Source organism: Pongo pygmaeus, chromosome 1 (genome assembly GCF_028885625.2).
Source record: "Pongo pygmaeus isolate AG05252 chromosome 1, NHGRI_mPonPyg2-v2.0_pri, whole genome shotgun sequence".
Classification (NCBI taxonomy): Eukaryota; Metazoa; Chordata; class Mammalia; order Primates; family Hominidae; genus Pongo; species Pongo pygmaeus.
In genome coordinates this window covers 199,463,571-199,491,528 of record NC_072373.2, presented here as the reverse complement: position 1 = coordinate 199,491,528, position 27,958 = coordinate 199,463,571, and the positions used below count along the sequence as shown (strand labels likewise).

The window sequence follows — 27,958 nt, the reverse complement described above, 5'->3', positions numbered from 1 at the left end:
CCCTTTCACTTAAAGGAAGCGGTTTACAGCTTCTCTTTGGCATACCGAAATTGCCAGCATTACTACTCTGCTTTGTGGCCATTATTAAGTAAAGAAAGGATTATTTGAACACAAGCAGAGATACTTCAACAGTCAATCTGATAACCAAGATGGCTACTATGTGACTAATGGGCACTTAATATACACTGAGTGACTAGTGTGTGCAGCATGGATACGCTGGACAAAGGGGGTGATTCATATCCCAGATGGAACAGAGTGGGATGGCACAAGATTTCATCACACTAATAAGAACAACATAACAGTTTTAAGCTTGTGAATTGTTTATTTCTGGAATTTTTCATTTGGTGTTTTTGGACCATGGTAGACTGTGAGTAACTGCAACTGTGGAAAGCACAGCTGTGGATGGGAGGACTACTGTACTGTTATATTTCAGGCTTTCCCTCAAAAATGCATGCCAGTTTTTTGAGATAAGGTCTCACTGTGTCACCCAGGCTGGATTGCATTGGCATGATTGTACCTCACTGCAGCCTTGATCTCCTTGGCTCAAGCGATCCTCTTGCTTCAGCCTCCCAAGTAGCTGGGATTATAGGCTGGTGTCACCACACCTGGCTGATTTTTTTTCTTTTTTTTTTTTTTTTTTGAGACAGAGTCTCGCTCTGTCACCAGGCTAGACTGTAGTGGCACGATCTTGGCTCACTGCAGTCTCCGCCTCCTGGGTTCAAGCGATTTTCCTGCCTCAGCCTCCCAAGTAGCTGGGACTACAGGTACGCACCACCACGCCTAGCTGATTTTTGTATTTTTAATAGAGACGGGGTTTCACCATGTTGGCCAGGATGGTCTCGAACTCTTGACCTTGTGATCCGCCTGCCTCGGCCTCCCAAAGCGCTGGGATTACAGGCATGAGCCACGGTGCCCGGCTGATTTTTTTTTTTTTTTTTTTTTTTAAAGTAGAGATAGAGCCTCATTGTGTTGTCCAGGCTGGTCTTGAACTCCTGGCCTCAAGTGATCCTCCCGCCTTAGCTTCCCAAAGCTGGAATTACAGTTGTGAGCCACTGCACCTGGCCCCAGTTTCCTTCTTGAAGAATTGCACGGGGTTTCTTAGGCCACTGTTCTACAGGAGGTATAAATCTGGGAGCATTAAACCTAGCTTTTTATATGCTTATCACAGCAGAAGTCTGTAAGCAACAATGTAAGTTCATTTCTGCTTTAGACCCTTTTTTTTTTTTTTTTTTTTTGAGATGGAATCTTGCTGTGTTGCCCAGGCTGGAGTGCAGTGGCCCGATCTCGGCCCACTGCAGCCTCCACCTCACCAGTTCAAGCGATTCTTCTGCCTCCAGAGTAGCTGGGATTACAGGTGCCTGCCATCACACCTGGCTGATTTTTTTTTTTTTTTTTTTTTTTTTTTGGAGATGGAGTCTCACTGTGTCATCAGGCTGGAGTGCAGTGGCGCAATCTTGGCTCACTGCAACCTCTGCCTCCTGGGTTCAAGCAATTCCCCTGCCTCAGCCTCCCAAGTAGTTGGGACCACAGGTGTGCACCACCACGCCTGGCTCATTTTTTGTATTTTAGTAGAGATGGGGTTTCACCATGTTGGCCAGGCTGGTCTCGAACTCCTGACCTCAGATGATCCACCCGCCTTGGCCTCCCGAAGTGCTGGGATTACAGGCGTGAGCCACTGCACCTGGCCTATGACCTTTGTGTGTAGAGGAACAGATGATAGATTAAGATGTTTGAAGTTAATTTAGATGTTTCAGCTGCTGGTGCCCCTATGGATTCTGTACCTCACTAATATGTTTCAAGTGTTGGAGGGATAATAAAAGTCTCCTGATAGAACCTGATAGATTAGTAACTCCTGTTGTAGCATGTGAGGTGAGGGATACTGGACAGAGGGAAGGGACAGGCTAGAGATGAGATTGTATTGCTATGAAATGGAAGAGGCAGGATTTAACCAGAATGTAAAACTTGGAATTAACCTGTTTATGAGCTATTTCTCAAGAACTGACAAATCTGCCTGTATTAGCTCTGTGTACTTTTAGTACAGTAATAAAAAGACACTTTGGCTGACCTAAGCAGAAAAGGGCAAGTTTATTATAAGGATATAAGATTATTTTATGGAACTTGAGGACAGGGATGTTCCTGAGCTGTGGGATAATACTAGAACAAGGATTTGGATGTCCTGACAGGATTTTCTTTCATTTGTGTTTCAAGTGAAGCTGTCTACTTAATGGATGGTCATTGTAAATCAGGAATACTTCCAAAATCAGGACATCAAGTCATCCTCTGAAAGTGAAAGGAAGCAGTGGGGGTTGAGGAGAGAAGAAAGTATTTACCTGTGAAAACACAAGAAAAATAATTTCAGGTCTTACTGGTGTCAAGTGTAATTGGGAGGAAAGAGAACTGAGGATAGTACCATTAGATTTATCTTGGCAGTGATTTATCCAACAGAGTAAAGAGGCATGTTTAAGAGCCGCTAGATTGCTGGTTTCCCCTCTGTTTAAGATCAGGAGGCTGAGCAAGATTATTTCTAAGGTAGGTATCCAAAGCTGTAAGTTTTGCTACTTAGGCAGCATCAGTGTCACCTAGTAGCTGGTTGAAAATGCATTATCTCAGGTAACACCTCAGACCTACTGAACTGCAATCTGCATTTTCACATAATTCAGAAATAGTTAAATGAATTTGGTACATCCAACAATGGATTATTAGGTACGTGTTAACAAAAAGTTGTGTATGCATATGAATTGCTGTAATAAGAAAATGTTAATGATTTCATGATTCCATTAAAAAACCACTTCTGCATATAAACTGTAAGAATATAGATCAAATTGAATTACAGATGATTTCATTTTCTTTATTATTAATGTATTATCTGAATTTTTTTATTATCTGAACTTTCACAGTGTGTATGTGTTTTAATTTTATCAAGAAAAAAAAAGTAAGCCCTTTTCTCTTTGAAGTCACTTCAGATTTAATACCTAGCATAGTAGTTAAGAGAATGGACTCTGGAGTCAGCCAGTTTGACTCCCCATTTCCTGGCTTTTTGACATACTTAGTAATTTGACTTCTGGAAGCCTTTGTTCTCTCATCTGTATTATATAATAGTAATAGAACTTACATTTTAAGAGTTTTGAGAATTGTTTTGTTTTGTTTTTGAGATGGAGTTCGCTCTGTTCCCTAGTCTGGGGTGCAGTGGTGTGATCTCAGCTCACTGCAGCCTCTGCCTCCCAGGTTCAAGTGATTCTTCTGCCTCAGCCTCACAAGTAGCTGGGACTACAGGCTCCCGCCACTATGCCTGGCTAATTTTTGTATTTTTAGTAGAGACGGGATTTCACCATGTTGGCCAGGCTGGTCTGGAACTCCTGATCCTGAGATCATCCAACCTCAGCTCCCACAGTGCTGGGATTAGAGGTGTGAGCCACCATACCCAGCCTGAGTTTTGAGAATTAAACGAGATTGCATGTCTAGTGCGTAGCACAGTGCCTGGACATAGTGAGTGCTCCATTAATGTTTTTATTTCTGTTATTCCATTTATTTGAGATCCGGTCAAACATACTTACCATCTTTTTCCACCCTCCCCCAAAATTCTTCCCCGGCAAAAAAAAATAGCAAAAATAGCAATTTAAAAAACCAGACACAACAAAATTAGTAGCCTAATGGCCTTGGGTAAGTAACAATTGTTGAGAAATAGGATCAAGGTTTCCAAAACTCCCCACAGTTAGAATAAACAAAAGAGATTTGGATAAAAGTGTATGGTGTTAAATCTAGTGGTATTATTCTGTAGAGAATAGCTGTGGATTGTCTGCATATTCATTTCTTTGATGCAGATATCTCTCTAATTGGTGTCTGATTTCTTTATGACAGGACACTTGTATTAGCTTTAATAGAAGAGAAATGGAGGAGCCATAGAATATTAAGGATGAATTCAGGAAGGCCTGAGACCATGGAAAACTTGCCTGCTCTCTACACTATTTTCCAAGGAGAGGTATATTCTTTTGTGCTTTGAAAACCCACCATTTGTGTTAAAATAGACTGAGGGTGACAACTGGGTTTGATGTTCCTGTCCACTTAAGTCTGTCTCGAGCATTACAGCTTAAATGGGAAGGGCCAGCAGAACATCTGGCAATCACATGTGCCTTCTCTAAGCTCCAGATATTTAAGTGCGTAGTTGACATCATCATTGGAATACCAGCATCTCTAATTTATGTTTTAAAATGAATTTATTTTTTCACTGCTGTGGTTTGAATGTGTCCCCTAAAAAGCATGTTTTGGAAACTTAATCTCCAGTGCATCAACATTGGGAGGTAGGGCCTAGTAGGAGGTATTTAGGTCATGAGGGGTCCACCCTCCTGAATGGATTAATGCCAATTATTGAAAGGCTTGAGGCTGTGAGTTTGATTTCTTTCTCTCCTTCTTACCCTCTTACCTTCCACCATTGGATGACACAAGAAGAAGATTCTTGCCAGATGCTGGCACCTTGCTCTTGGACTTTCCAGCCTCCAGAACTATGAGCCAAATAAATTTCATTTCTTTATAAATTATCCAGTCTCTGGTATTCTGTTAAAGTAACACAGAACATACTGAGACACTCAAAAAATTGTTTCTCTTCTAGATGTTTTCACCTCAACAAACAGAACCACTATCCTGCAGGTTCCCAGACTACACATCTGGCCATCATCCTTGATTTCTCTTCTTGATTTGATTTTGATTTTCCCTCCCACTCCAGTCTATTTGCAAGTCCTAATTATATCTCTGGTCTGTGTACTTCTTTATCCCCTTGGCACCCTATTAGTTAAAACTCTCCATCTCTTGCCTGGTCTTTACTGGGATCCCTGCTTCATCGTAGCTCCTCTCCAGTCTGTTCTTCACATTGCAGCTAGCATAAGATTTTTGTTTTTGTTTTTGTTTTTTAATTATTTTTAAAAAATTGAGCTGGGGTCTCACTGTGTTGCCCAGGCTGGTCTCAGACTCCTGGGCTTAAGTGATACTCCCACTTCAGCCTCCCAAAGTCCTGGGGTTACAGGCATGAGCCACTGTGCTTGGCCTAGAATAAGATTTTTAAAGTAGGTTGGACATGTTGCTTTCTCACGGCTCTTCAGAAGCTTCTCATTACAATTGAATACAGACATGGACCTTCCACAGCTTGCCGCTGGGTGCTCTCACAATGTTGTTTGTTCTACCCTGCTCATAGTCAAGACACACTGGCCTCAATAGCTTTGAACAGTCTGAGTTCTTGCTCTCTCTTTAGGATTTTTGCACATGCTGTTTTCTTTTTAGTCTGTGCTGCTATAACAAAATACCTGAGATTGGATAATTTATAAAGAACAGAAATTTATTTCTCACAGTTCTGGAGGCTGGGAAATCTAAGATCAAGTTGTCAGCAGATTTGGTGTCTAGTGAAGACTACTCTCTGTTTCCAAGATGGCACCTTCCTGCTACATCCTCTGGAGGGAAGAAATGCTGTGTCCTCACATGACGGAAGGGACAGAAGGAGCGAACTCACCCTTTTGAGCCCTTTTATGAGGCACTCTTCCATTCATGAGGGGCCTAAAGGCCCCACCTCTTGATACCATTGAATTGGGGATTAGGCTTCAAAGTGAATATTGGAGAAATACCAAAGTTCATGTTGAACTTTAGTCCCCCACATGGGGGTAAAAAGGTGGTATTAAGAAGTATTAATCACTTGGGAAGTGGTTAAGTCATGAAGGCTCTGCCTTGTAAATGTGATTAATGCCCTTATAGAAGAGGCTACAGAGAGCTGCCTGGCCCCTCCATTCCTTCTGCTGTGTGAAGACACAGCATTTGTCATCTCCAAAGGACACAGGAATAAGGCGCCATCTTGGAAGCAGACAGTGAGCCCTTATCAAACACAGAATCTGCTGGCACCTTGATCTTGAACTTCCCAGCCTCCAGAACTGTGAGAAATAAATTTCTACGGTATTTTGTTATAGCAGCACAAACAGACTAAGACACTCTTCCTTTTAACTACCCACTTTCCCATTATCTTGTATTCATCCTTTAGGCCTCAGCCCTAATGTCTCCTCAGAATTTTTTTTACCCATCGTAAATAAATAGGTTCACACTGTATTTAATTATATACTTGTTTAATGTCTGTCTTCCTCACAAGACACTAAGCTCCATGAGGGCTGAGTTCTGTCTGTTTTGTTGTATATCTCAGTCTTAGGTGGATGGGTAGAAAATAGTAAGTGCTTGATACATTTTTGATGACTGAATGAATTATCAACCTTTGGTAGAGAAGGCATATTTGTTTCAAGAGCAGAGGCTTTGAAACCAGACAAAATCGGGATTCTAGTCCCAGCTCTTTTGCTTACTATGTGAGCCTTTAGGGTGTCACTTAATCTCTTTGAACCTCAGTTTTCTTGTTTGTTAAATGGAGGTTCCATTTATTCACAGTAATTCTCTTCCATAGAATTACTGTGATGGTTAAATAAGCTATCATCTATAAAAATACAGTGCCTGAGACATAGTAGGAATTAATTAATGTTGGCTCCCTCCTCTTGAAGTGAAAGTAAAGCCAAAAAATTGTTTTCAGTGTCTTACAAGAGCATGTAGTTTTTTTGTTTGTTTGTTTTTTTGAGACGGAGTTTTGCTCTTGTTGCCCAGGTTGGAGTGCAATGGTGCAATCTCAGCTCACTGCAACTGCTCACTGCAACCTCCACCTCCCAGGTTCAAGCAATTCGCCTGCCTCAGCCTCCTAAGTAGCTGGGATTACAGGTGCCCGCCACCACACCCAGCTAAATTTTGTACTTTTAGTAGAGACAGGGTTCACCATGTTGTCCAGGCTAGTCTCCTGACCTCAGGTGATCCACCCGCCTCGGCCTCCCAAAGTGCTGGGATTACAGGTGTGAGCCACCACACTGGGCCTCTTTTTTTTTTTTTCTTTTTTTTGAGACAAGGTCTCACTCTGTTGCCCAGGTTGGACTGCAATGGTGTGATTTGACTAACTGCAACTTCCACCTCCTGGGTTTTAAGTGATCCTCCCACTCAGCCCCCGAGGTAGCTGGGACTACAGGCACACACCACCACACCTGGCTAATTTTTCTGTAGAGACAAGGTCTCACTATGTTGCCCAGGCTGGTCTTTTGAACTCCTGAGCTCAAGTGATCTGCCCACCTCAGCCTCCCAAAGTGCTGGGATCAGGCGTGAGCCATCGCACCTGGCCTGAGCCTATAGTATTTTAATGGTATCATTTATACTTGATATTCATACTTGGCATTCATACTTGCTTTATATGGTTGACAAAAGTTTTACCTCCTAATAATGTGAGGTCTTGGAGGACAGACTTTGTGACTATCAGTCAGTTATAGATAATTGTGGCTCTTGACTTCCGTTAAGTTGATCCCAACTTGTAATATAATAGTCAGGATACAACATATAATGCCATTTTAACACATAGCAAACAGCTCTGCTCTTTAAAGCCTCTGTCCTTTTCTTTTTGGCTCATAGTATCCCCAAAGGTTAGTAAGGCACCGGAGCTCAGAAGAAGGAAGTGTAGCACTGGAGGTGAAACTGATTTTTCTGATCATGAAGCCCTCATCAGGTGCTGCCCAAAAGAAAGGGAAGAACACTCTGCCCTCCACAGAATAACTTGGATTTCTAAAGTGGATCCTAACCTACAGCTCGCTCTTTTCTCTTCTCTTCTCTTCTCCTTTTCTTTCTCTTTTTTTTTTTTTTTGACAGAGTCTCGTTCTGTCACCCAGGCTGGAGTGCAGTGGTGCAATCTCGGCTCACTGCAACCTCCGCCTCCCGGGTTGAAGCGATTCTCCTGCTTCAGCCTCCAGAGTAGCAGGGACTACAGGTGTCAGCCACCACGCCTGGCTAATTTTTTGTATTTTTAGTAGAGACAGAGTTTCGCCATGTTGGCCAGGCTGATTTCAAACTCCTGATCTCAGGTGATCCGCCCACCTCGGCCTCCCAAAGTGCTGGGATTACAGGCGTGAGCCACTGTGCCTGGCCACCTACAGCTTTCTTATATGAGATGGAGCTTAAATTAGTGTAGGTTTTATATATTACTATCAAGGATGGATGGTCTTTAGGAATGTTCAGAGAGAACTTTGTAGTTCTAACTTACTATTTTAGTAGCACATTTTGAAAAGGGATGGTTTAGAAGTGACTTGGAGTTAGGAAAAGAGAAATATGATAAATTGGAAAGAAGAAACTTTTCAGAATATTCATCTAATGAACATTTAATGAGTACCCAATATTTACAAAGAAGAGGAGTTACATTAAAATTGAAAAAAAAAAAAGGTGTAAGCCTAATCTGTGCTAGCACTTTCACACATTCTGTCTTATTGAATCTCTTCAAAGAAATTGTTAACTCTATTTGACAGATAAGGAGACTCTTCTCAGAAGTTAAGTAATCACCCAGGGATTAATAAATGGCAAAGCTAGACTTCTCAATCAGGTCCTCTTTCCAAGTTTACTTTCTGCTAAGCTGTAGCTGGGGTTGTCCAATTGTACATAAATGTATGGAGGAACCAAAAGACCCTTGAGAATTCTTTTTTTTTTTTTTTTAAAAGACGGAGTCTTCTCTGTCACTCAGGCTGGAGTGCAGTGGGTTCAAGCGATTCTCATGCCTCAACCTCCTGAGTAGCTGGGATTACAGGTGCATGCCACCACACCTGGCTAATTTTTGTATTTTTAGTAGAGATGGGGTTTCACCATGTTGACCAGGCTGGTCTCGAACTCCTGACCTCAAGTGATCCATCTGCCTTGGCCTCCCAAAGTGCTGGGATTATAGGTGTGAGCCACCGCGCCCAGCCAAGAGAATTCTTTTGACTGAATTGAGTTATAGGAGGAATATAGATAAATTTGGTGGTTCTATGGTCATTTGTTGTTACAACTCTGTTACAGCATTTATCCTGGTCTGTCTTGTATTATTATTACTTGTATGTGTCTCTCTCCACTACTAGATTGTGAGTTACTGTAGAGCAGAGGCCATGATTGTCTCATATGTCTTGGTAACTACTTCAAATTTATTTAAAATGACTGGGCATCCCTTTTTTAAAGTTGTCTTTATTTCACAGTACCTGACATGGTATCTTGTATGTAGTAGATAAGTGCTTAAAATGGAGCCCAAGCCTCACAGGACTAGTTGTCCTTGAAGAAGGTGGTGTTTCAGCCCATGTGCCAGCTCTTCTCTTGGTGAACTCAGCAGGGATTTGGGACCTAGTAATTAAATAGCTGAGAAGCCAGTATTCATCCTCTCATCCTCTGAGAAGCATGTTGGTAGCAGAGTGCATTATATTAATACATGGTAGGGTGTACAAGCATAGCAATAAGACTTGGGATTTGGCTTAGGCTTGCCATAGCCCAAGAAATGCTGAGGGGAGATTCATGTTGGTAAGGTCGAAATAGCATTGGACTAGAAGTAAAAAACAAAGTCTGTGTTGTACTTGGCTGTGCTACTATCTAACTTTGTGACTTTTGACAAGTAACTTATGCCCATGAGCCTCAAATTCTTCATTTACATTATGGTGATAACAAGTTTCAAGGCCATTTGCCACCTATAATCTGAAGATGGGAAATTTACTTTACCCAAGCTCTAATGAATTCAGTTGAGATAGTTACTGAATTTTTTCCCCTGAGCTATTTGACTAATTATTCTTGGGATACCAGGCAGACTGTGTGATCATCTATGGCAGGTGTGACTGCACCCTAGGAGACACAGTGATGAAAACACCTGGTGCTAGAAATCTGAAACAATGTCTAAACAGTTGAGCGCATCCATTCTGGAGCATATTAACCTTTCCTTTTGGGAGAGGCCAAATTAAGGTCTGTTATATTACCTCTAAAGACCATAATGTGACACTGGAGCTTCAGGATTGAAAAGTGAGATTGTCTTAATTTACAGCAGTGAGGTGAATTTGGCTCTAACTTCCAGATTTATTTATTTATTTATTTATTTATTCACTTATTTATTTATTGACAGAATCTTGCTCTGTCACCCAGGCTGGAGTGCAGTAGCATGATCTTGGCTCACTGCAACCATGACCTCCTGGGTTCAAACGATTCTCGTGCCTCAGCTACCCAAGTGGCTGGGATTACAGGCATGTGCCACCATGCCCAGCTAAATTTTGTATTTTTAGCAGAGATGGGGTTTCACCATGTTGGCCAGGCTGGTCTTGAACTCCTGGCCTCAAGTGATCTACCTGCCTCAGCCTCCCAAAGTGCTGGGATTATAGGTGTGAGCCACTGCACCTGACCCAGATGCTACTTTTAAGTTTGTTGGATGATTATGCACTTTAATAATGTTGTTACACGGTATGAGACTTTTCAGCCCTCTTTCTAGAACTGTGGAATAAAAGCCAGAGTGCCTTCAGTTGGTCCAGAAAGAAGCGATTTGCTTTTATTTCAATTAAAAATTGGGAGACTTATCTTTATTATGTGGCCCTCTTTTACAAAGAACAAATTGCTTTGTAAACTCAGGTAAGCACTTTGTATCTCTGATCTCTACGTTCCTCATTTGAAACATGGTAGAACTGGACCAGCTAATCTCTAAAGTCATTTCGTTGGCTCTACCTTGCCTTGATTTTAAGTATCTGTGTGATTGTACTGTTTCTTTGGGACTCTCTGGTTCCTAACCCAGCATAGCATGTTCATCAGTATAAAACATGAGTTTAGAACTTTTGGTTCATAACCCATTCTTCATGTTTTGTCTTGGAGAGTTAATTCAAGTGCTCCGTCTGACGTCTCCATTAAAAAATGAGAATGAAAGTTTTTATCTATTTCCATCCTAACATTGAAGTGAGTAATGATGATATTTGGTTAAGTATAAGGCACTGGACTAGGGAGTCAAGAGACTGAGGTTCTATCCCTAACTTTTTTTTTGTTTTTTTTTTCTTTGAGACGAGGTATCGTTCTTGTTGCCCAGGCTGGAGTACAATGGCGCCATCTTGGCTCACTGCAACCTCTGCTTCCCAGGTTCAAGTGATTTTTCTGCCTCAGCCTCCCGAGTAGCTGGGATTACAGATGCCCACCACCAGACCCAGCTAATTTTTGTATTTTTATTAGAGACGGGGTTTCACCATGTTGGCCAGGGTGGTCTCGAACTCCTGACCTCAGGTGATCCACCTGCCTCGCCCTTTCAAAGTGCTAGGATTACAGGCATGAGCCTCCGTGCCTGGCCTCCCTAACTCTCAAGTAGTTGTGTGCCTTCCTACCAGTCACTAATCTTTTTGTGCTTCAGTGTCTTAGACTGTAAATTATTGAAAAGCTACACTTTGTTGGATGTCCATTATGTGCCACATACCTATGTCAGTCACTTTATGTACATCATTTGTTATCTGCAGCAGCAAAGTGAGAACAAATGAGAACTTAGGCCCTGAAAGGCAAGTTGTGTGCAAGATCCTACAGGTGGGAAATGGCAGAGCTAGGATTAGAAGCCACATCTTTCACTCCAAAGCATGTTCACTTTCTATACCTATACTGTTATTATTATTTTTTTAAAAAAGCTTTTTTAGAGATGGGGTCTTGGTATGTTATCCAGGCTGGATTCAACTCCTGGCCTCAGGCCACCCTCCAGCCTCAGCCTCTGGAGTAGCTAGGACTACAGGCACGTGACACAGCACCCAGATACACCTATACTATTCCACTTCATTTGCAACATAAGGATCTACTGTATATGCTTTCTAGGATTGTTGCTAGGAATAGATAGGATATCAGATACCACATTGCTTTTGGCCATTAGAATTTTATAGTTAGAGGGGACCTATGAGCAGCTCTAGTGTAATTAAGACTCCGGATTCAAATCTCAGCTCTGCTACTTATTTAGCTTTGGACCTCTGATAAGTTACTTAATCTCTTCATGCATCTTTTTGTCATCTATTGAATGGGAATAATAGTACCAACTCCATACAGTGACGTAAGGATTATGCAAAGCATTTTGAATATTATTTTGCATATACTGAGTATTCAGTATATATTAGTAAATAGCAGTGCAGTCAGGATTGTTTTATTTACTCCCCTTGTTTTAGTTATGGTGAAGCTGAAACAGTGCTCAAGATGAAGCAGCCAATTAAAGACACTGAAAAGAATAAAGTTTATGTATGTAAGATTATATTGAATATTTTACAAATAATCATTTAGTGTTAAATTCAGTATATAGTGACAACATTACCCTCAGTCCACAGGTTGGGGGATGGGGTAGGCTAGAGGGGGAAGAGAGAGCTAGAGCCTAGGTTAATGATTTATCTGGCAAGGGTTCTGGGCCTTTCATCACTAACATTTATTGGTTGCCTATTACATAGACCCATCAAGCCTCTAACTTCTTCATCTTAGACAACTCTGCAGAAGACTGGGGGGACAACTCTTTCTCTCTGATTAGATCTTTTCAGGCTCTGTCAGATGTGTATGTATTGGCTTTCTATCTAGTTGTCTTGATGAAACCCAAGACTCAGACTTGGAGTTAAATATAACAGGCTGTATGCTCTGGTTTGATTTGAAGTTCAGGTATGAGGGGAGGAATGCCCTGCGTGATCCATCCCAAATTTATTAAAGTTCTCTGTATTGGGCTTGGAGGCCTCAGTCCTAGCTAATATAAAGTATAACTTTATTACCTGGTTTTTTGCTTTTTGTTCCTTTTGTTCATGAAACTCCTCTGGTAATATCAATATGTTCCCTTTGTTCATGAAACTCCGTTGGTGATTTTACTAGGTATAGGATTTGGGTATTCCTCAGTGTCAGCACACCGTGTGATAACACTCTGATCTCCCAGTGTTTTTAATGTGTACACACATACCTGTCAGTCTAAATTTCGAAAAAACCCAGAAAGAATGTTTGACAGAGCATCATTTTTAGGCAGTTTTGTAGCATACAGAGGCAGTCAATATGAAGTACAAATTTGGGGAGACTAGGTTAAATGCTACAGAAGAAAGATTCTCATTTATGTGACATTGATTTTTTCCCCCATCTTTATAGGTTGCTATGGTGACAGACTATGGGGCCTTTATCAAAATCCCAGGCTGTCGGAAGCAAGGTAGGAGTCTATAACTTGAAATTCAGCCCTCTGATTCTACTCTCTGCTAACACCCCACCACCTCCTAATTATAGGCTGTACATTTTTCAGACAGTAGTTTTTCATTCATTTGTTTTCTTTTTAATGTATAGATATGAATACAAGATGACAGTTCATTTTTAGCGGGCAGAAGAATTGTGGTCTCTGACTCAGGAGGAAGACTGGGGTATGGCTAATTGGGTTTACTTCTGAAACCAGCTTCTCCTTAGACTTCACCTGTGACCCTAGGCAAATCACTTGACTTCTTTAGACACGGGATTTGTGGGAGGGCAAACTACCTCTGTCTGAGGCTGACGGTGTGAGTTTTCTAGTAGATAGCGCATGAAATGGGAATAGGATTGCAAGTGATACAAACATATATAATATATATAATGTTTTAAGTTTTTTCATAAAGAGGCATCTGTTGAACATTTTTTTGAGAATCCTGTTATAAGTCTATAATCTTACTTATTTACCAAAACTATGTTAAGCCAAAAAGGCAGGTTCCACAGACTGGTTGTCTGCCCAGAGTGATTTGGCTAGGTAGTGGCATAGCCAAGACTAGAACCCAATCCTTCTGATTCCTAGCCCCTGGATCTTTCTACTATATCACACTGCTGGTGGATCCAAAGATTCAACTTGCTAACTTCTTATGCTAAAATAAGGTTTAATCAAAGATTTTAACATTTTAAAAAAAGGTAACCATAAGAGTACTAGAAGAAAATCTGGGAGAATATTTCACTAAATAAAAATTAAAAACTTAACTGCAAAAATCATTGTATGCAGAGTTAAGTTGGGAAAAAGAATTTGTAGTACATATGATAAAGAGCTAATACAAAGGAGGTATTAGGAAAAGGTGCCAAGGATATGAAAAAACAACTCACAGGATAAAAAAATATTACTTGGTACTATAGTAAAAGATACTAATTCTCAGTATGATTAAAAAGTAACTTAGACTGGTAGATTCATATAATGGGATATTACTCAACAATACAAAGGAATGAGAATAAAATATTCATACATGCAAAACCTGGATCAATCTCCAGAAATTATACTGAGTGAAAAAAGCTAATCTCAAAAGGTTATACACTTTATGATTCCATTTATATGACATTCTTATGTTTTACTTGAGATATGATTCACATACCACACATTTCACCTGCTTAAAGTGTACAATTCAGTGGTTTCTTTGGTATATTCAGAGTTTTGTGACCATCACCACGATCTACTTTGAGAACATTGTTGTCACCCCAAAAAGAAACCCTGTACCCATTAGCCATCACTCCAGATTCTTTCTATGCCCCCAGCTTTAGGCAATCATTATTCTACTTTGTCTCTGTATATTTGCTTATTTTGTACATTTCTTATGAATGGAATAATGCAGTATATAGTCTTTTGTGACTGACTGCTTTCACTTAGCATGTTTTCGGGTTCATCTGTTTTATAATATGTACTTAATTCTTTTTTATTGCCGTTACAAACTTATTGCAATTCCATCAGTTGATGGATATTTGGGTTGTTTCCACTTCTTTAGTATTATGAATAATGTTGCTATAAATATTTGTGTACAACTTTTTGTGTGGATATTTGCTTTCATTGGGTATATACCTATGAGTGGAAATACTGGGTCATATGGTAACTCTGTTCAGCTTTTTGAGAAACCGCCAAACTGTTTTTCCAAAGTGACCATGCGATTTTACATTCCTACCAGCAATGTATGAGGGTTCTATTTTCTTTACATCTTTGTTAACACTTGTTATTATCTTTTTGGGTATGGCCATCCTAATGGATGTGCATGGACATCTCATTGTGGTTTGAATTTCCCTAATAGCTAATGATGTTAAGTCTCTTTTCTTGGGTTTATTGGCCATTTGTATATCTTTTTTGAGGAAATGTCTATTCAAATCTGATATATTTTGGCTGTGTCCTCACCCAGATCTCATCTTGAATTGTAGTTCTCATAATCCCCATGTGTTGTGGTAGGGACCAGGTGGAGATAATTGAATCATGGGGGTGGTTTGCCCCATCCTGTTCTCATCATAGTAACACAAGATCTGATGGTTTTATAAGGGGCTTCCCTTATAAAACCATCATTTGCTGGGCACTTATTCTCCTTCCTGCTGCCCTGTGAAGAAGGATGTGTTTGCTTCTTTCCCCATGGTTGTTAAGTTTCTTGAGGCTTCCCCAGCCATGCTGAACTGTGAGTCACTTAAATCTCTTTCCTTGATAAATTACCCAGTCTCATATGTCTTTATTAGCAGTGTAAGAACAGACTAATACAAAATCCTTTTCTTTTTTGAGACAGAGTCTTGCTCTATTGCCCAGGCTAGAGTGCAATGGTGCAATCTTGGCTCACTGCAACTTCTGCCTCCTGAGTTGAAGTGATTTTCATGCCTCAGCTTCCTGAGTAGCTGGGATTACAGGCATGTGCCACCACACCCGCCTAATTTTTAGTAGAGGCAGGGTTTTGCCATGTTGGCCAGACTGGTCTTGAACTCCCGTCCTCCAGTAATCTGCCCTTCTCAGCCTCCTAGAGTGCTGGGATTAAAGGTGTGAGCCACCACACCAGCCTTTTCCCTTTTAAAAATAGGGTTATTTTTGTTTTTATTGTTGAGTTAGGTGTTTCTCATATATTCTGGATACATATCAAATATATGATTTGCAAAGATTTTTATGTAATGTACTTGAAATGACAAAGTTATTTAAATAGAGAACAAATTACTTAATGGTTCACAAGGATTAAGAAGGGGAAGGAAGTAGCAATATGAAGGATCCTTGTGGTGAGGGACCTGTTCTGTATCTTAACTGTGGCAGTGTATACATGAATCTACACATGTGGTAAAATTACGTGGAACTAAATATATACACATACACAAACACAAATGAGTACAGGTAAAACTGGGGAAATCTGAACAAGAGCCAGTCGATTTTATCTGAGATGTTTTTTCCTACACCAACCAATTCTCCAGTTCCCTGATTCTCTAACATCAACTGGATGTCCCAAGAATTCAATTCAATTCTGACACTAACTACCTGGGAGTTAGTGTCAGATTCCACATACTTAAGGGCTCAGTCCCACATGACTACCCTCACTTCAGATGCCAGCCCCAATATTGAATCCTCAGGTTACCTACACTTTTGTCTCACTTGGCTACAATTTTTGGGATTCCCAGCACTTCCCCCCAAAGTTGGTAATTTGCTAGAGTGACTCACAGAACTCAGAAAAATGCTATAGTTACTATTAGTTTATTTTAAAGGATAAAAATGAACAGATGAGGAAGTACACAGGGTAAGACCCAAAGGGTTCCGAGTACAAAGCCTCTGTCCCCATGGAGTTGGGGTGTATCACCCTCTTGGCACATGGATGTGTTCACCAACTCTCCAAACTCCATTGCTTAGGGGTTTATGTGGAGGATCTGTTACATAGACATGGTTGATTAAATTATTGGCCTTCAGTGATAGAGCTCAGTCTCCAGCCCCTCTCCCCTTCCTGGAAGTCAGAGGGTAGGGCTGAAATTTCTTTTTTTTTTTTTTTTTTTTTTTTTTGAGAGAGAATCTAGCTCTGTTGCCCAGGCTGGAGTGCATTGGTGCAATATCAGCTCACCGCAACCTCTGCCTTCCAGGTTCAAGCGTTTCTCCTGCCTCAGCCTCCCGAGTAGCTGGGACTACAGGTGTGCACCACCATGCCTGGCTAATTTTTGTGTTTTTGGTAGAGATGGGGTTTCACTATGTTGGCTAGGATGGTCTCAAACTCCTTTCCTTGTGACCTGCCCGTCTTGGCCTCCCAAAGTGCTGGGATTACAGGTGTGAGCCACCATGCCCAGCCCAGGCTGAAATTTCTAACCCTATGTAATCACATCGTTGATTTCTCTGTTTCTGAAGCTATCTAGGGATGTACCAGTAGTCACCTCATTAAGGGACTTAATGAATAACAAAAGACACTTCTATCACTCAGAATAGTCCAAGGGTTTTAGGAACTCTGCCAGGAACTAGGGACAAAGATCGAATATGTATTTCTTATACCACAGTATCAATGCCAGCATCCTGGTTGTGATAGTGTACTAGAGTTTTCCAAAATGTCACCATTGGAGAAAACTGGATAAAGTGTACATAAAACCTCTGTATTCTTTCTTTCTTTTTTTAATTTTTTGAGACGGAGTCTTGCTCTATTGCCCAGGCTGGAGTGCAGTGGCACAATCTCGGCTCACTGCAAGCTCTGCCTCCTGGGTTCATGCCATTCTCCTGCCTCAGCCTCCTGAGTAGCTGGGACTACAGGCACCCGCCACCATGCCCGGCTAATTTTTTGTATTTTTAGTAGAGACAAGTTTTCACCGTGTTAGCCAGGATGGTCTCGATCTGACCTCGTGATCTGCCTGCCTCGGCCTCCCAAAGTGCTGGGATTACAGGCGTGAGCCACCGAGCCCGGCCTAGACCTCTGTATTATTTCTTTTGAGTGCAGATGAATGTACGATTATCTCAAAAATTTTTTTTTCACATAGGGCAGCAAAGTTATCAAATATTTTTAAAAAATGATTTAAAACACTCCTAAAATCTTTGAGATTAACAAATATTTTAAAAGATTGCTGTTAATACCCAGTGTTAGAAATGGGTACTTTTACTCACTGGAGCATAATTTCACAGACTTTGGCAATGCCTATTAACATCTTTAATGTGCTTATTAACCTTTAATCCAGAAATTCTTTGGAGAATTTAGTGTAAGTAGAGAATTACATAAATTATGTGCATCTGTTTTGTAGACTATGCAGATGATTAAAAGAATGACTGTATTTCTAAGACATAATTATGCCTCATCTTACCAGAAAGATGCAATGGAAGGTTTTCACACAATTCCATCACACTGCTACCTGACTGATAACAGTTGTAAAACATCATTGATTATGAGAAGCACTACAATTTCAGAGATATTAAAGTGAGAGGAAAAGAAAGTGCATCTTAGAATCAATGAAACACAATAGATGTTAGCTTACTAACATGAGCCGGGAGTGGTGGCATGCACCTGTAATTCCAGCTACTTGGGAGGCTGAAGTAGTAAGATCACTTGAGACCAAGAGTTCGAGGCCAGGCTGGGCAACATAGCAAGACCCCACTGATGGCAATGGAGGCCTGTCTAGAGCAGCTGCTGCAAAGTTGCCAGCCATAGTGGGAGCTGTGCAGCCAGGGCTGCATGTTCCATGGAGCTGGCAGGAGCCCTGCCCCCTTATGAGTTAGTGGGGTGGGAACCCACCCTCACGGGTGCAGCTGCAGTCACCCAGCCCTCACTGCAGACCCAGGCATCCCTGCACTCTTGGAGGTCCAGCAAGACCCCTTTCCCCCCCCGTCTCAGAAGTGCCTGCTCCCACTGCCTGGACTCTCCCAGCTCCCGGCTCCTGCTCTGATTTTGGAGCAAAGTCGAAGCCGAGCCTGGGCACTATTGCAGCCTGGCTGGGTTTGCGCGCCTTGGGGTGGTGCTGACATGCCAGCTTTCTACCACCTTGGCCCCCTCTGGACTTTGGGTGTCAGTGAGCACAGGAGGGAGGCCAAAGGGGTGCTGAGGGTGGCTCAGCATGGGCCTGCAGGTGCCCCTGGGCACAGAACAGCTGGGCGTCATGGACAACATGATTGATGGTGACAAGAGGCAGACAGGCTCCTGGGTGGAAAGGGGCAGGTCTCGGTGAAGCCCCACCTTCAAGCCAGGGATGGCCTGAAGCATAGGGGCCAGGCTGTCAGTTCCAGGTGCAGTCTGTGGCCCAGAGTGAAAACTTCAGGTGCTGTTCCTGGGCCTGCCCATGGACCAGTCAGCACACACTTCTGAAGACTGTAAAAACCCTGGACTCAGCCAGACTTGGGCAGACACTGGGAGGACCTACCTGTGGAAATGGGTTACCCACACTGGGTCTTCTCTCCGTCGAGGGCTGCAGATATTGGGATGACCTGCCTGCAGATAAGAGCTGCCCATTCTGGGTCTCCTCTCTGCTGAGAGCTGCACTCAACAGGTTGACCTGCCTGTGGAAAGGAGCTACCTACTTTGGGTCTTCTGAGAGCTATACCATCACTCAATAAAGCAACTCTGCCTTGCTTACCCTCCAGTTGTCTGCGTACCTCATTCTTCCTGGATGCAAGACAAGAACTTGGGACCCGCTGAATGGCGGAACTGAAAGAGCTGTAACAGATCCAAGGGCTCCCTGAGCTAGAGCTGTGACACCTCTTTGGGGCTTTGCGGTTCCTGGCATCTCCAAGCTTCTGGGCACCACCATGTCCCCCAGAGTCCACAGTGGAAGCCGCTTGTGGTATGCCTCACATGGAGCTGGTGCCTGTGCCAGCACCTAGAGCTGCCTGCCCAGCCACAGCAGCCAGTGTGCCTGGCTGTGCACAGTGGCTGGACCCCATGCTCACTCACTCATGCACCCCTCGCCACTCCGAGCCTGGCTCGCCCTTGGCAGGTATGGGATCTGGGACAGCAGCATGAGCCAAGCGCAGCCCGTTAGACCAAGTGGATGGAACAGGCCTAGTGGCTCCAAGCAAAGCTGAGTGCAGCCTGCCAGGCCAAGTGGGCAGAACGAGCCCAGCAGGTCCAAGCAAAACTCGGGCAAAGGTGCTGCTGGCCACAGCAGCTTCTGGCTGGAAAAGTGACACCTGAAGAATCTTGTGACACCATCTTTACAAAAAAGTTAGCTGGGTGTGGTGGCAGGAGGATCACTTGGGCCCAGAAGTTAGAGGCTGCAGTGAGCTATGATTGTGCCATTGCACCCCAGCCTGGGTAAGAGTGAGACCCTGTCCTTTAAAAAAAAAAAAAGAAAAGAAATTTACTGACATGGAAAGAAGTCTAAGATAATAAAATTTAAAAACATGTTGCAGAAGACTTTGTATAGCATCTCTCTTCCCCTTTTAAAGCAAGTGTGCATATGCCTTTATATATCTTTTTTCTTTATGTAGTTTAAATTACTGCCTATGTTTAGAAGAAAGGCTGGAGGAATATTCAAGAGATTAACAATGGTCACCTCTGGGGAGTTGGTTTTGCTAAGGAAGGGATGTACATGGAAGAGGGACTTTGACTTTTGGAAATTTTTTTTAAGTTTTTTCTGTCAAAAAAAAAATCTAAGAGGTGATCTTTGGATAATAAATCCATGCCTCTAACCTTGTAGACTACTATTCTGCAAATTGCATCTTTGCTTTAGAAATGGTTTACCAGCAGTTTTCAAGCTGGCAGTCAGCAGTCTGTAATTAAGTTTCTCATTTTATGTTGTCTGGGATTTAATGACATCGAACTCTTCCCCACCCCACAGGACATTCATCTCTTTCTGTCTGAGCACAGGTTTTCTTAGTATACTTGCCATAGCTGCCAGTGCCTGAAAGTCCCATTCTAACTTGGGCATATGTGACACTTTGGGTACTGTGTGGGATTAAAGACCTGTGACCTTCCAGCAGTCAATCTTCAACTCACTTTATCCATACCCTGTCAGGTGATGCCTCTGATTGTGGCTGACAGCTTACAAGTGAATCTGTCAGTCTGACAGCTGGGCTGAGGCAAGCCTCAGAGGGAAAGCTCAGGGAGCCAAATAATTAGGTGGAAACTCTGTGAGTTTTAATCCTGAGATCTATAGGTTTATTGGATAACTTGAGCAATTGACTTCCTTACAGTGTATCTTAGTTTCTCTGCCCATAAAGAGGGAAGATGATTAAGTCTCAGCCTGAAAGGACTGAGTTAGAAAATAACTCTGGTCTGATCAGATCTTAACATCTTTGGCTCAGGTAGGTAGTTTCTAATTTGAGCTAGTTTCCCAGATGTCATGTTCTCAGAATACTTCAGCCACCACTGAGTTGAAGACCCCTTCCTAGTATTCAAACCTAAGCTAGATTTTCTTTCCCCTCTCATAGTATTATCCAATATAACTTTCTGTGATGATGAAAATATTCCTTATGTTCTCTGATTTGTTTCCTGACACCAACCAACTCCCCAATTCTCCGGACACCAACTGGGTGTACAATGACTCAGTTCAATTCTGACATTATTTATCTGGAGCTTGTGTTAGATCTCACAAATTTAAGGGACTCAGTCCCACAAAATTTCCCCCACTTCAGATGCCAGCTGCAAGTCCTGGGCCACTTGTACTTCTGACCAATCAGCTGTAAACGGGTTCCATGACCACCTACTTAGGTTTGAGACTTTGCCAGAATGGCTTACAGAAGTCAGGAAAACACTTTACAATAGTCCCCCTCATCTGTGCCTTTACTTTCCACGGTTTCAGTTACCCTAGGTCAACTGAGGTTTGAAAATATTAAAGGGAAAATTCTAGAAACAATTCATAAGCTTTAAGTTGCAGTTGCAGTGTGATGAAATCTTGTGCTGTCTTGCCTAATTCCATCTGGGACATGAATCATCCCTTTGTCCATCCACACTGTGTACGCTACCCACCCATTAGTCCCTTAGTAGCCTTCTCAGTGATCAGATCAACTGCTATTGCAGTGCTTGTGTTCCAAGTAACCCTTATTTTACTTAACGGCCCCAAAGTGTAATCGTGATGCTGGCAATTTTGATATGCCAGAGAGAAGCCATAAAGTGCTTCCTTTAAGTCAAATGGTAAAAGTTCTCAACTTAATAAGGGAAAAACAGGGACCCCTAGAGGGGGGACTGAGGAAGAGGGAGTACAGTGGTTGAAAAATTTAACTTTGAGTACTATGCTCAGTACTTCTGTAACAGGATGATTAATATTCCAAACCTCAGCATCATGCAGTGTACACAGATAACAAACTTGAACATGTACCCCCGGAATCTAAAATAAAGATTAAAAAAAAAATTAAGGAAAGAAAACGTAATCCTATCCTGTGGTTGCTAAAATCTACCCTAAGAATGAATCTTCTATGTGTGAAATTGTGAAGAAGAAAAAATTCATACTAGTTTTGCTGTCAAATTTCTAACTGCAAAAGTTACAGCAACAATGTGTGATAACTGTTCTTACAGTATGTTGTTATATTACTATTGTTAATCTATTTCTGTGCTTAATTTGTAAATTAAGCTTCACAGCCAGGCATGGTGGCTCACACGTGTAATTTCAGCACTTTGGGAGGTGAGGTGGGTGGATCGCTTGAGCTCAGGAGTTCGAGACCAGCCTGGGTAACATGGTGAAACTCCATCTCTACAAAAATACAAAAATTTACTGGTCATGGTGGTGTGTGTCTGTAGTCCAAGCGACTTGAGGGGGCTGAGGGGGTTGTTTGAGCGTGGGAGGCAGAGGTTGCAGTGAGCCGAGATCATGCCACTGCACTCCAGCCTGGGTGACAGAACAAGACCCTGTCTCAAAAAAAAAAAAATAAATAAATAAATAAATAAATATAAATTAAACTTTATCTTAGGTGTGTATGTATAGGAAAAACCTAGTATGTATAGGATTCGGTACTATTCTTTGCCAGTTTATTATAAAGGATACAACTTAGGAACAGCCAAATAATTGAAGAGATACGTAGGGTAGGGTATGGCTGGAGTGGAGTGGGATCGGGTAAGGTGTGGTGGGGAGCTTTCATGCTCTCTGGTATGCCATCCTCCCAGCACTAGGATGTGTTTGCCAACCCAGAAACTCTACAAATCTCATGTATGGGAGTTTTTATAGAGCTGTCTCTAGCTCCCAACCCTCCTCTTTCTTCCTAGAAGTAGGAGATTGGTGGGTGGGATTGAAAATTCCAGTCCTCTAAGCCCGCATGGTGGTGAGCGCCTGTAGTTCCAGCTACTTGGGAGACTGAGATAGGGGGATCAGTTGAGCCCTCCAGGAGTTTGAGTCCAGCCTGGGCAACATAGCAAGATCCTGTCTCAAAATAGAAAAAGTTCCAGCCCTCTAATCACTTGGTCTTTCTGGTGACTAGTCCATCCTGAGGCTATCTAGGGATCCCACTCTGTCACCTCATTAACATAAACTCACGTATAATCAAAAGGGGCTTACTCTGCATAACAGAATACACTCCTATCACTTAGTAAATCCCAGGAGTTTTAGAAGTTCTTTGCCAGTAAAATGGACAAATGTATTTTTGTATTATACTACATCTGTGCTGATACATGACTTTTTCATTTTATTTATTTCAACTAATTGAAATTGAAACTTAAAACAGCTACATGACTAGTGACTATCTTATTAGGCAGTGCAACCCTATACAATTACAAAGTTCTTTTTTTTTTCCTACTGTCTTCTGCCGTCCAGCACTAAACTATGAAATTTTGAGAACAGAGATTTTTCAACATTATACTTTCAGAGTTTCTTGCTTATGATAGAAGCTCAAATATATTTAGCAGTGGATTCAGTTTAGCAAATAATTATTGAGTCCTATTTTCTGATTAGCTTTTTTGGTGGGAACACAGAGGTAAGAGAAACATAATCCCTTGCTGCCCTCAGATTGCTTACAGTCTAGTGATATAAACAAATTAGAGTGGCGTGTAATAAAAATGAGTGTTATTGCACTTAGTCCATGGAATTGTGGAATGGTTAGGCTGTTTGGATGAGTCAGGGCATAGTACAATACCTGAGGTATAGTGGGTGGGTGTTCAGTAAATCTCACTGAATGAGTGAATGAATTGTAGCCTCAGTTCTACCATTAACTGGCTTGGCAAGTCGCCTAGTCTTTGAGCCTTAATTTCCTTATCCCTGAAATGGGAATGATGTGCATATTTTAGGGTCTTGAGTTTTTTGACTGGGAGGACCATGTTTCATTAACCCTTGGATATATTTTTGCCTATAATATAGTAAGCATTTAGTAAATGTTTTAGTGAATCCTTAATCCCAACAAGAATAAAGGGTGTTAAAACACTTTCACTAATGTGCTTATATTATTGTCATATACCATTGATTGGGAGATGAATTGACTTGAAAAGTGTGGAGAGGGAATTAAGATTACCCAAAGGTAACAATGACCTTTTGTTTTGACATTTTTTTGGCTGCAGCTGTCCTCTAATGATTTGAGATTTTCACTTCTTTGCTTTATTGCCAGTGGAAGTTGTGGAAGAAATTAATGTTGAACCTAACGCAGTTGGGGTAACGGTTTTAAGGGGACTATAATAGGCTCACTCTGTTACTGTCATGTGGTGATTGAGGAGCTAGCCCTTTCCAAGTTGTCAGGTTTGGTTTTTTTCCTGTTTTTACCAGGAGACACTCAGATGGGACTCATTCTGTTTAAGTGTCATGTTGGGTTTATTGAACTTGATGATGGACTTGATATGCCTCTTGGGCATTTATTTATGGCTTGATGTCAGAAATCCAAGCACAGATTGCTCTGAAGAGCTCCCTTTGGTGTGGCGTGGCAAGCAAAGCATTTTTGTTTGTTTCTGTTTGATTTTGGAGCATATGCTAGAACAGAATTAGATGTACTTTCCTCTATTTGTAGGTAAGTTCATCTTTCTCCTTTTTTTAATTGTAAGGATAATATAGATTAATAATAAAAATGGGGAAAATATTGGTATGATGTAGGAGACCTGATAAACTCATATTTGAATTGCACTTCTGTTATTTATCAGCCTTGTGATCCTGGATAATTTATATGATTTCTAGACTATTTTTTCCTATGAACCTTTGTCAAAGAGGGTTAAATGAATGATGGATGTAGTATATATAGTGAGGTACTCAGCACAAAGGGAAGGGGCCTTAAATATTTTATATGGTGTCCTCTACCGCATACACATCATCTAACTTTTGGTGGTGTGTCCATGTTAACAATGAAGTCTCTCCCAAGAATTCAGACTGCTTTCTGAGAATGAATCTAGTCATGAATCCCCCCCATACAGAGTATAGTTTCAGCCATAGATAGAAATAAACCAGGTAATTGCCTATAAAACTGACTGAAGAGATGGGAGCACTCAAGATGCAAACAAGATAATCTGGGTGTAATTCCAGGGAAAAGGGATTGGAACAAAATTGTAATTTAGGCGATTGAAATCTAGTTGATTGTATCATAATATTCTTTTTTTTTTTTTTTCTCTTGAGACGGAGTCTTGTTCTGTCGCCCTGGCTGGAGTGCAATTGCACGATTATCAGCTCACTGCAACCTCCGTCTCCGGTTCAAGTGATTCTTGTGCTTCAGCCTCCCGAGTAGTTGGGACTATAGGCAAGTGCCACCATGCCTGGCTAATTTTTGTATTTTTTTTTTTTTTAGTAGAGACGGGGTTTCACCATGTTGGTCAGGCTGGTCTAGAACTCCTGACTTCAAGTGATCCACCCACCTCGGCCTCCCAAAGTGCTGGGATTACAGGCGTGAGCCACCGTGCCCGTCCTGTATCATAATATTCTACTGAGGGAGAGGTTATGGGAACAAGCAGGGGGTTGTCAGCTTAAAACATGGTAAACATAGTAAAAGACAGGCTGAGTGCTTGAAGCTGGCAGAGTTTATCTTGCCTTATTTAGGGCAGAAATGAATCTGGTGATAGGAACTGTAGAGATGGATTTTTTTTTTTCTTTGAGACGCAGTCTTGCTCTATTGCCAGGCTGGAGTGCAATGGCTTGATCTCGGGTCACTGCAACCTCTGCCTCCCGGGTTCAGGCAATTCTCCTGCCTTAGCCTCCCGAATAGCTGGGACTGCAGGTGCGCGCCACCATGCCCAACTAATTTTTGTATTTTTAGTAGAGATGGGGTTTCACCATGTTGGGCAGGATGGTCTCGATCTCTTGACCTCGTGATCTGCCTGCCTCAGCCTCCCAAAGTGCTGGGATTACAAGCTGAGCCACCACGCCCGGCCGGGATGGATTTTTTTATGAGGAAGTGATAGTACACTAAACCTTCATGGACAAAAAAAGTATCTCAAAATAGTTGTCTCCCTTTTGTTCTGATTCCATGTGGAAGCAATTTCTGATCACTAATGTAATTATTCAGGTATTTAATCTGAAGGCAGCAGCTAGTTTACCTAGATGAGGACTGAGAACCTTCCAGGTATGAGGAAAGTATATCTTGTATTGTAAATTAATAAACTGCTGTGTGTCTCTCTCTGAACCAGTCACTAAACTGACAATCTGGTTAATGTATTTTAGTATATAAGCATCTGCATGCTAAAGACTCCTGCACTTATATCTACAGTTCATACCCTTCCCCTGAGCTACAGACTTGGATATGCAACTGCCTACCTGACATTTGCATTCAAGATTGAGGGCGAGGGCTAGACTGTGTCTTTTGTTTAATTCACTGTATAAGCTAAGGCCTTTTGCTAATAAGCCATTAATGTCTCAACTTTAATAATCCTGTACCCCGTTGTAACTATTTTTATGTTTCCTTTTGGTCTATGTCCATATGAGACATAGTTTTACATTATTTCATAGTGTTGTATATATTATTTAATTATAAAAATATATAAATTTTTATGATTGGAAATAATGCATGCTTATCATAGAAAAATAGAGGGAAAAACACACGACAGAAAATGATCATTATGTGCTATTACTACCATACAGAGACAGGCACTGTTAACATTTTGGTGTATTTCTTTTTTTTTGAGATGGAGTCTTGCTTTGTCACCAGGCTGGAGTGTAGTGGCACGATCCTGGGTTCAGGCGATTCTCCTGCCTTAGCCTCCCGAGTAGCCGAGACTACAGGTGCCTGCCACCACACCTGGCTAATTTTTGTATTTTTAGTAGAGATGGAGTTTTACCATGTTGGCCAGGCTGGTCTTGAACTCCTGACCTCAAGTGATCCGCCCGGCTCAGCCTCCGAAGGTGCTGGGATCACAAGCATGAGCCACCGCGCTTGGCCAACATTTTGGTGTATTTCTGTATATTCACATATGTGTACACAATTTAATATGTTGAGATTAATATTATACTGTATATTTAAAATTTGTAGTTTTTTTTGCACGTAATGGACCTTAAACATTTCCCCATTAAAAAAATATTTTCTATAAACATTTAATGGCTTTATTCTGTCATTCAGATGTACCACATCATCATTTTAAGTTGTTTCCAGTTTTTCACTGCTAACGCTTCTAGACTTGTCATGTTTATCCAGAAGAGAGCTACCTGTACCAAAAATAAAATAAAATAATAATAAAATAGAATTAAAAAAAATATCGGGCGCAATGGCTCACACCTGTAATCCCAGCACTTTGGGAGGCCAGGGTGGGTGGATCACGAGATCAGGAGTTCAAGACCAGCCCGGCCAACATAGTGAAACCCTGTCTCTACTAAAAATACAAAAAATTAGCTGGGCGTGGTGGCAGGCACCTGTAATCGCAGCTACTGGGGAGGCTGAGGCAGGAGAATCACTTGAACCCAGGAGGTGGAGGTTGCAGTGAGCAGAGATTGTGCCACTGCACTCCAGCCTGGGCAACAGAGACTCCATCTCGAAAAAATAAAAAATAAATAAAATACATATGTGTGTGTGTATATATATAGTTTACTCTCACTAACTCTTACATATACTCTGAACACCCATGGAAATTCAGTTGTAGCATAAAATAAATACATTTATAGCATAAAAGAGCAAAATATTTCAGATTAACTTGCTTAAGCTACTTAAAGACAAAAAAAGTTCATTTGAAATCTTTTGTCATTTTTTCACTAGTTATATGGAATCAGGTGAGAGAAGGACAAGTTTTGATGCCATTATTTCTATGTGGTACTCCAGTAAATAGACTTTCTGTTTTAGGGAAGAAGAATAGTGTTCCCTCAAGTATATTAGGTTCAACATTAATTTCCTTCATTACTTTCATTAGCAATAGAGGAAAGAGATGAATTTTAGCCAGTAGAGGACAATTGCAGCCAAAAACAAGTCAAGATGAAGGGCTTCCCCTTTATGGGATCTGAATTTCCTCTTCAAACTTTAAAATTAGGCTAGTTGGCTCATTACATCATAGGGGAAAAAAATAAAACCCCATTTGCATGAATTTCACCAAATTTGGAGATTATGTGTTGATCTAAAATTAAAAACATAATGTATATAAAACGTTTTAGAGGCCCCAGAGTTGTTTAGATAGGTAGGCTATCAACCTCC

General features: G+C 41.4%; 1 protein-coding gene across 8 annotated transcripts in view; it reads left to right on the top strand.

The window, feature by feature from the left end:
* ZCCHC17 (zinc finger CCHC-type containing 17) overlaps positions 1-27,958 on the top strand; it is a 67,968-nt gene that overhangs the window by 9,277 nt on the left and 30,733 nt on the right. For 5 of the 8 annotated variants that reach the window (XM_054465484.2, XM_054465474.2, XM_063666655.1 and 2 more), the window contains 2 exons: positions 3,859-3,979; positions 12,934-12,991. In XM_054465484.2, the coding sequence (XP_054321459.1) occupies positions 3,914-3,979; positions 12,934-12,991 (124 nt within the window). In that variant the 5' untranslated portion in view covers positions 3,859-3,913. Of the gene's footprint in view, positions 1-3,858; positions 3,980-12,933; positions 12,992-13,122; positions 13,197-27,958 lie in introns of those variants that run through there. The other 3 variants (XM_054465501.2, XM_054465492.2, XM_063666680.1) reach the window with 3 other exon arrangements.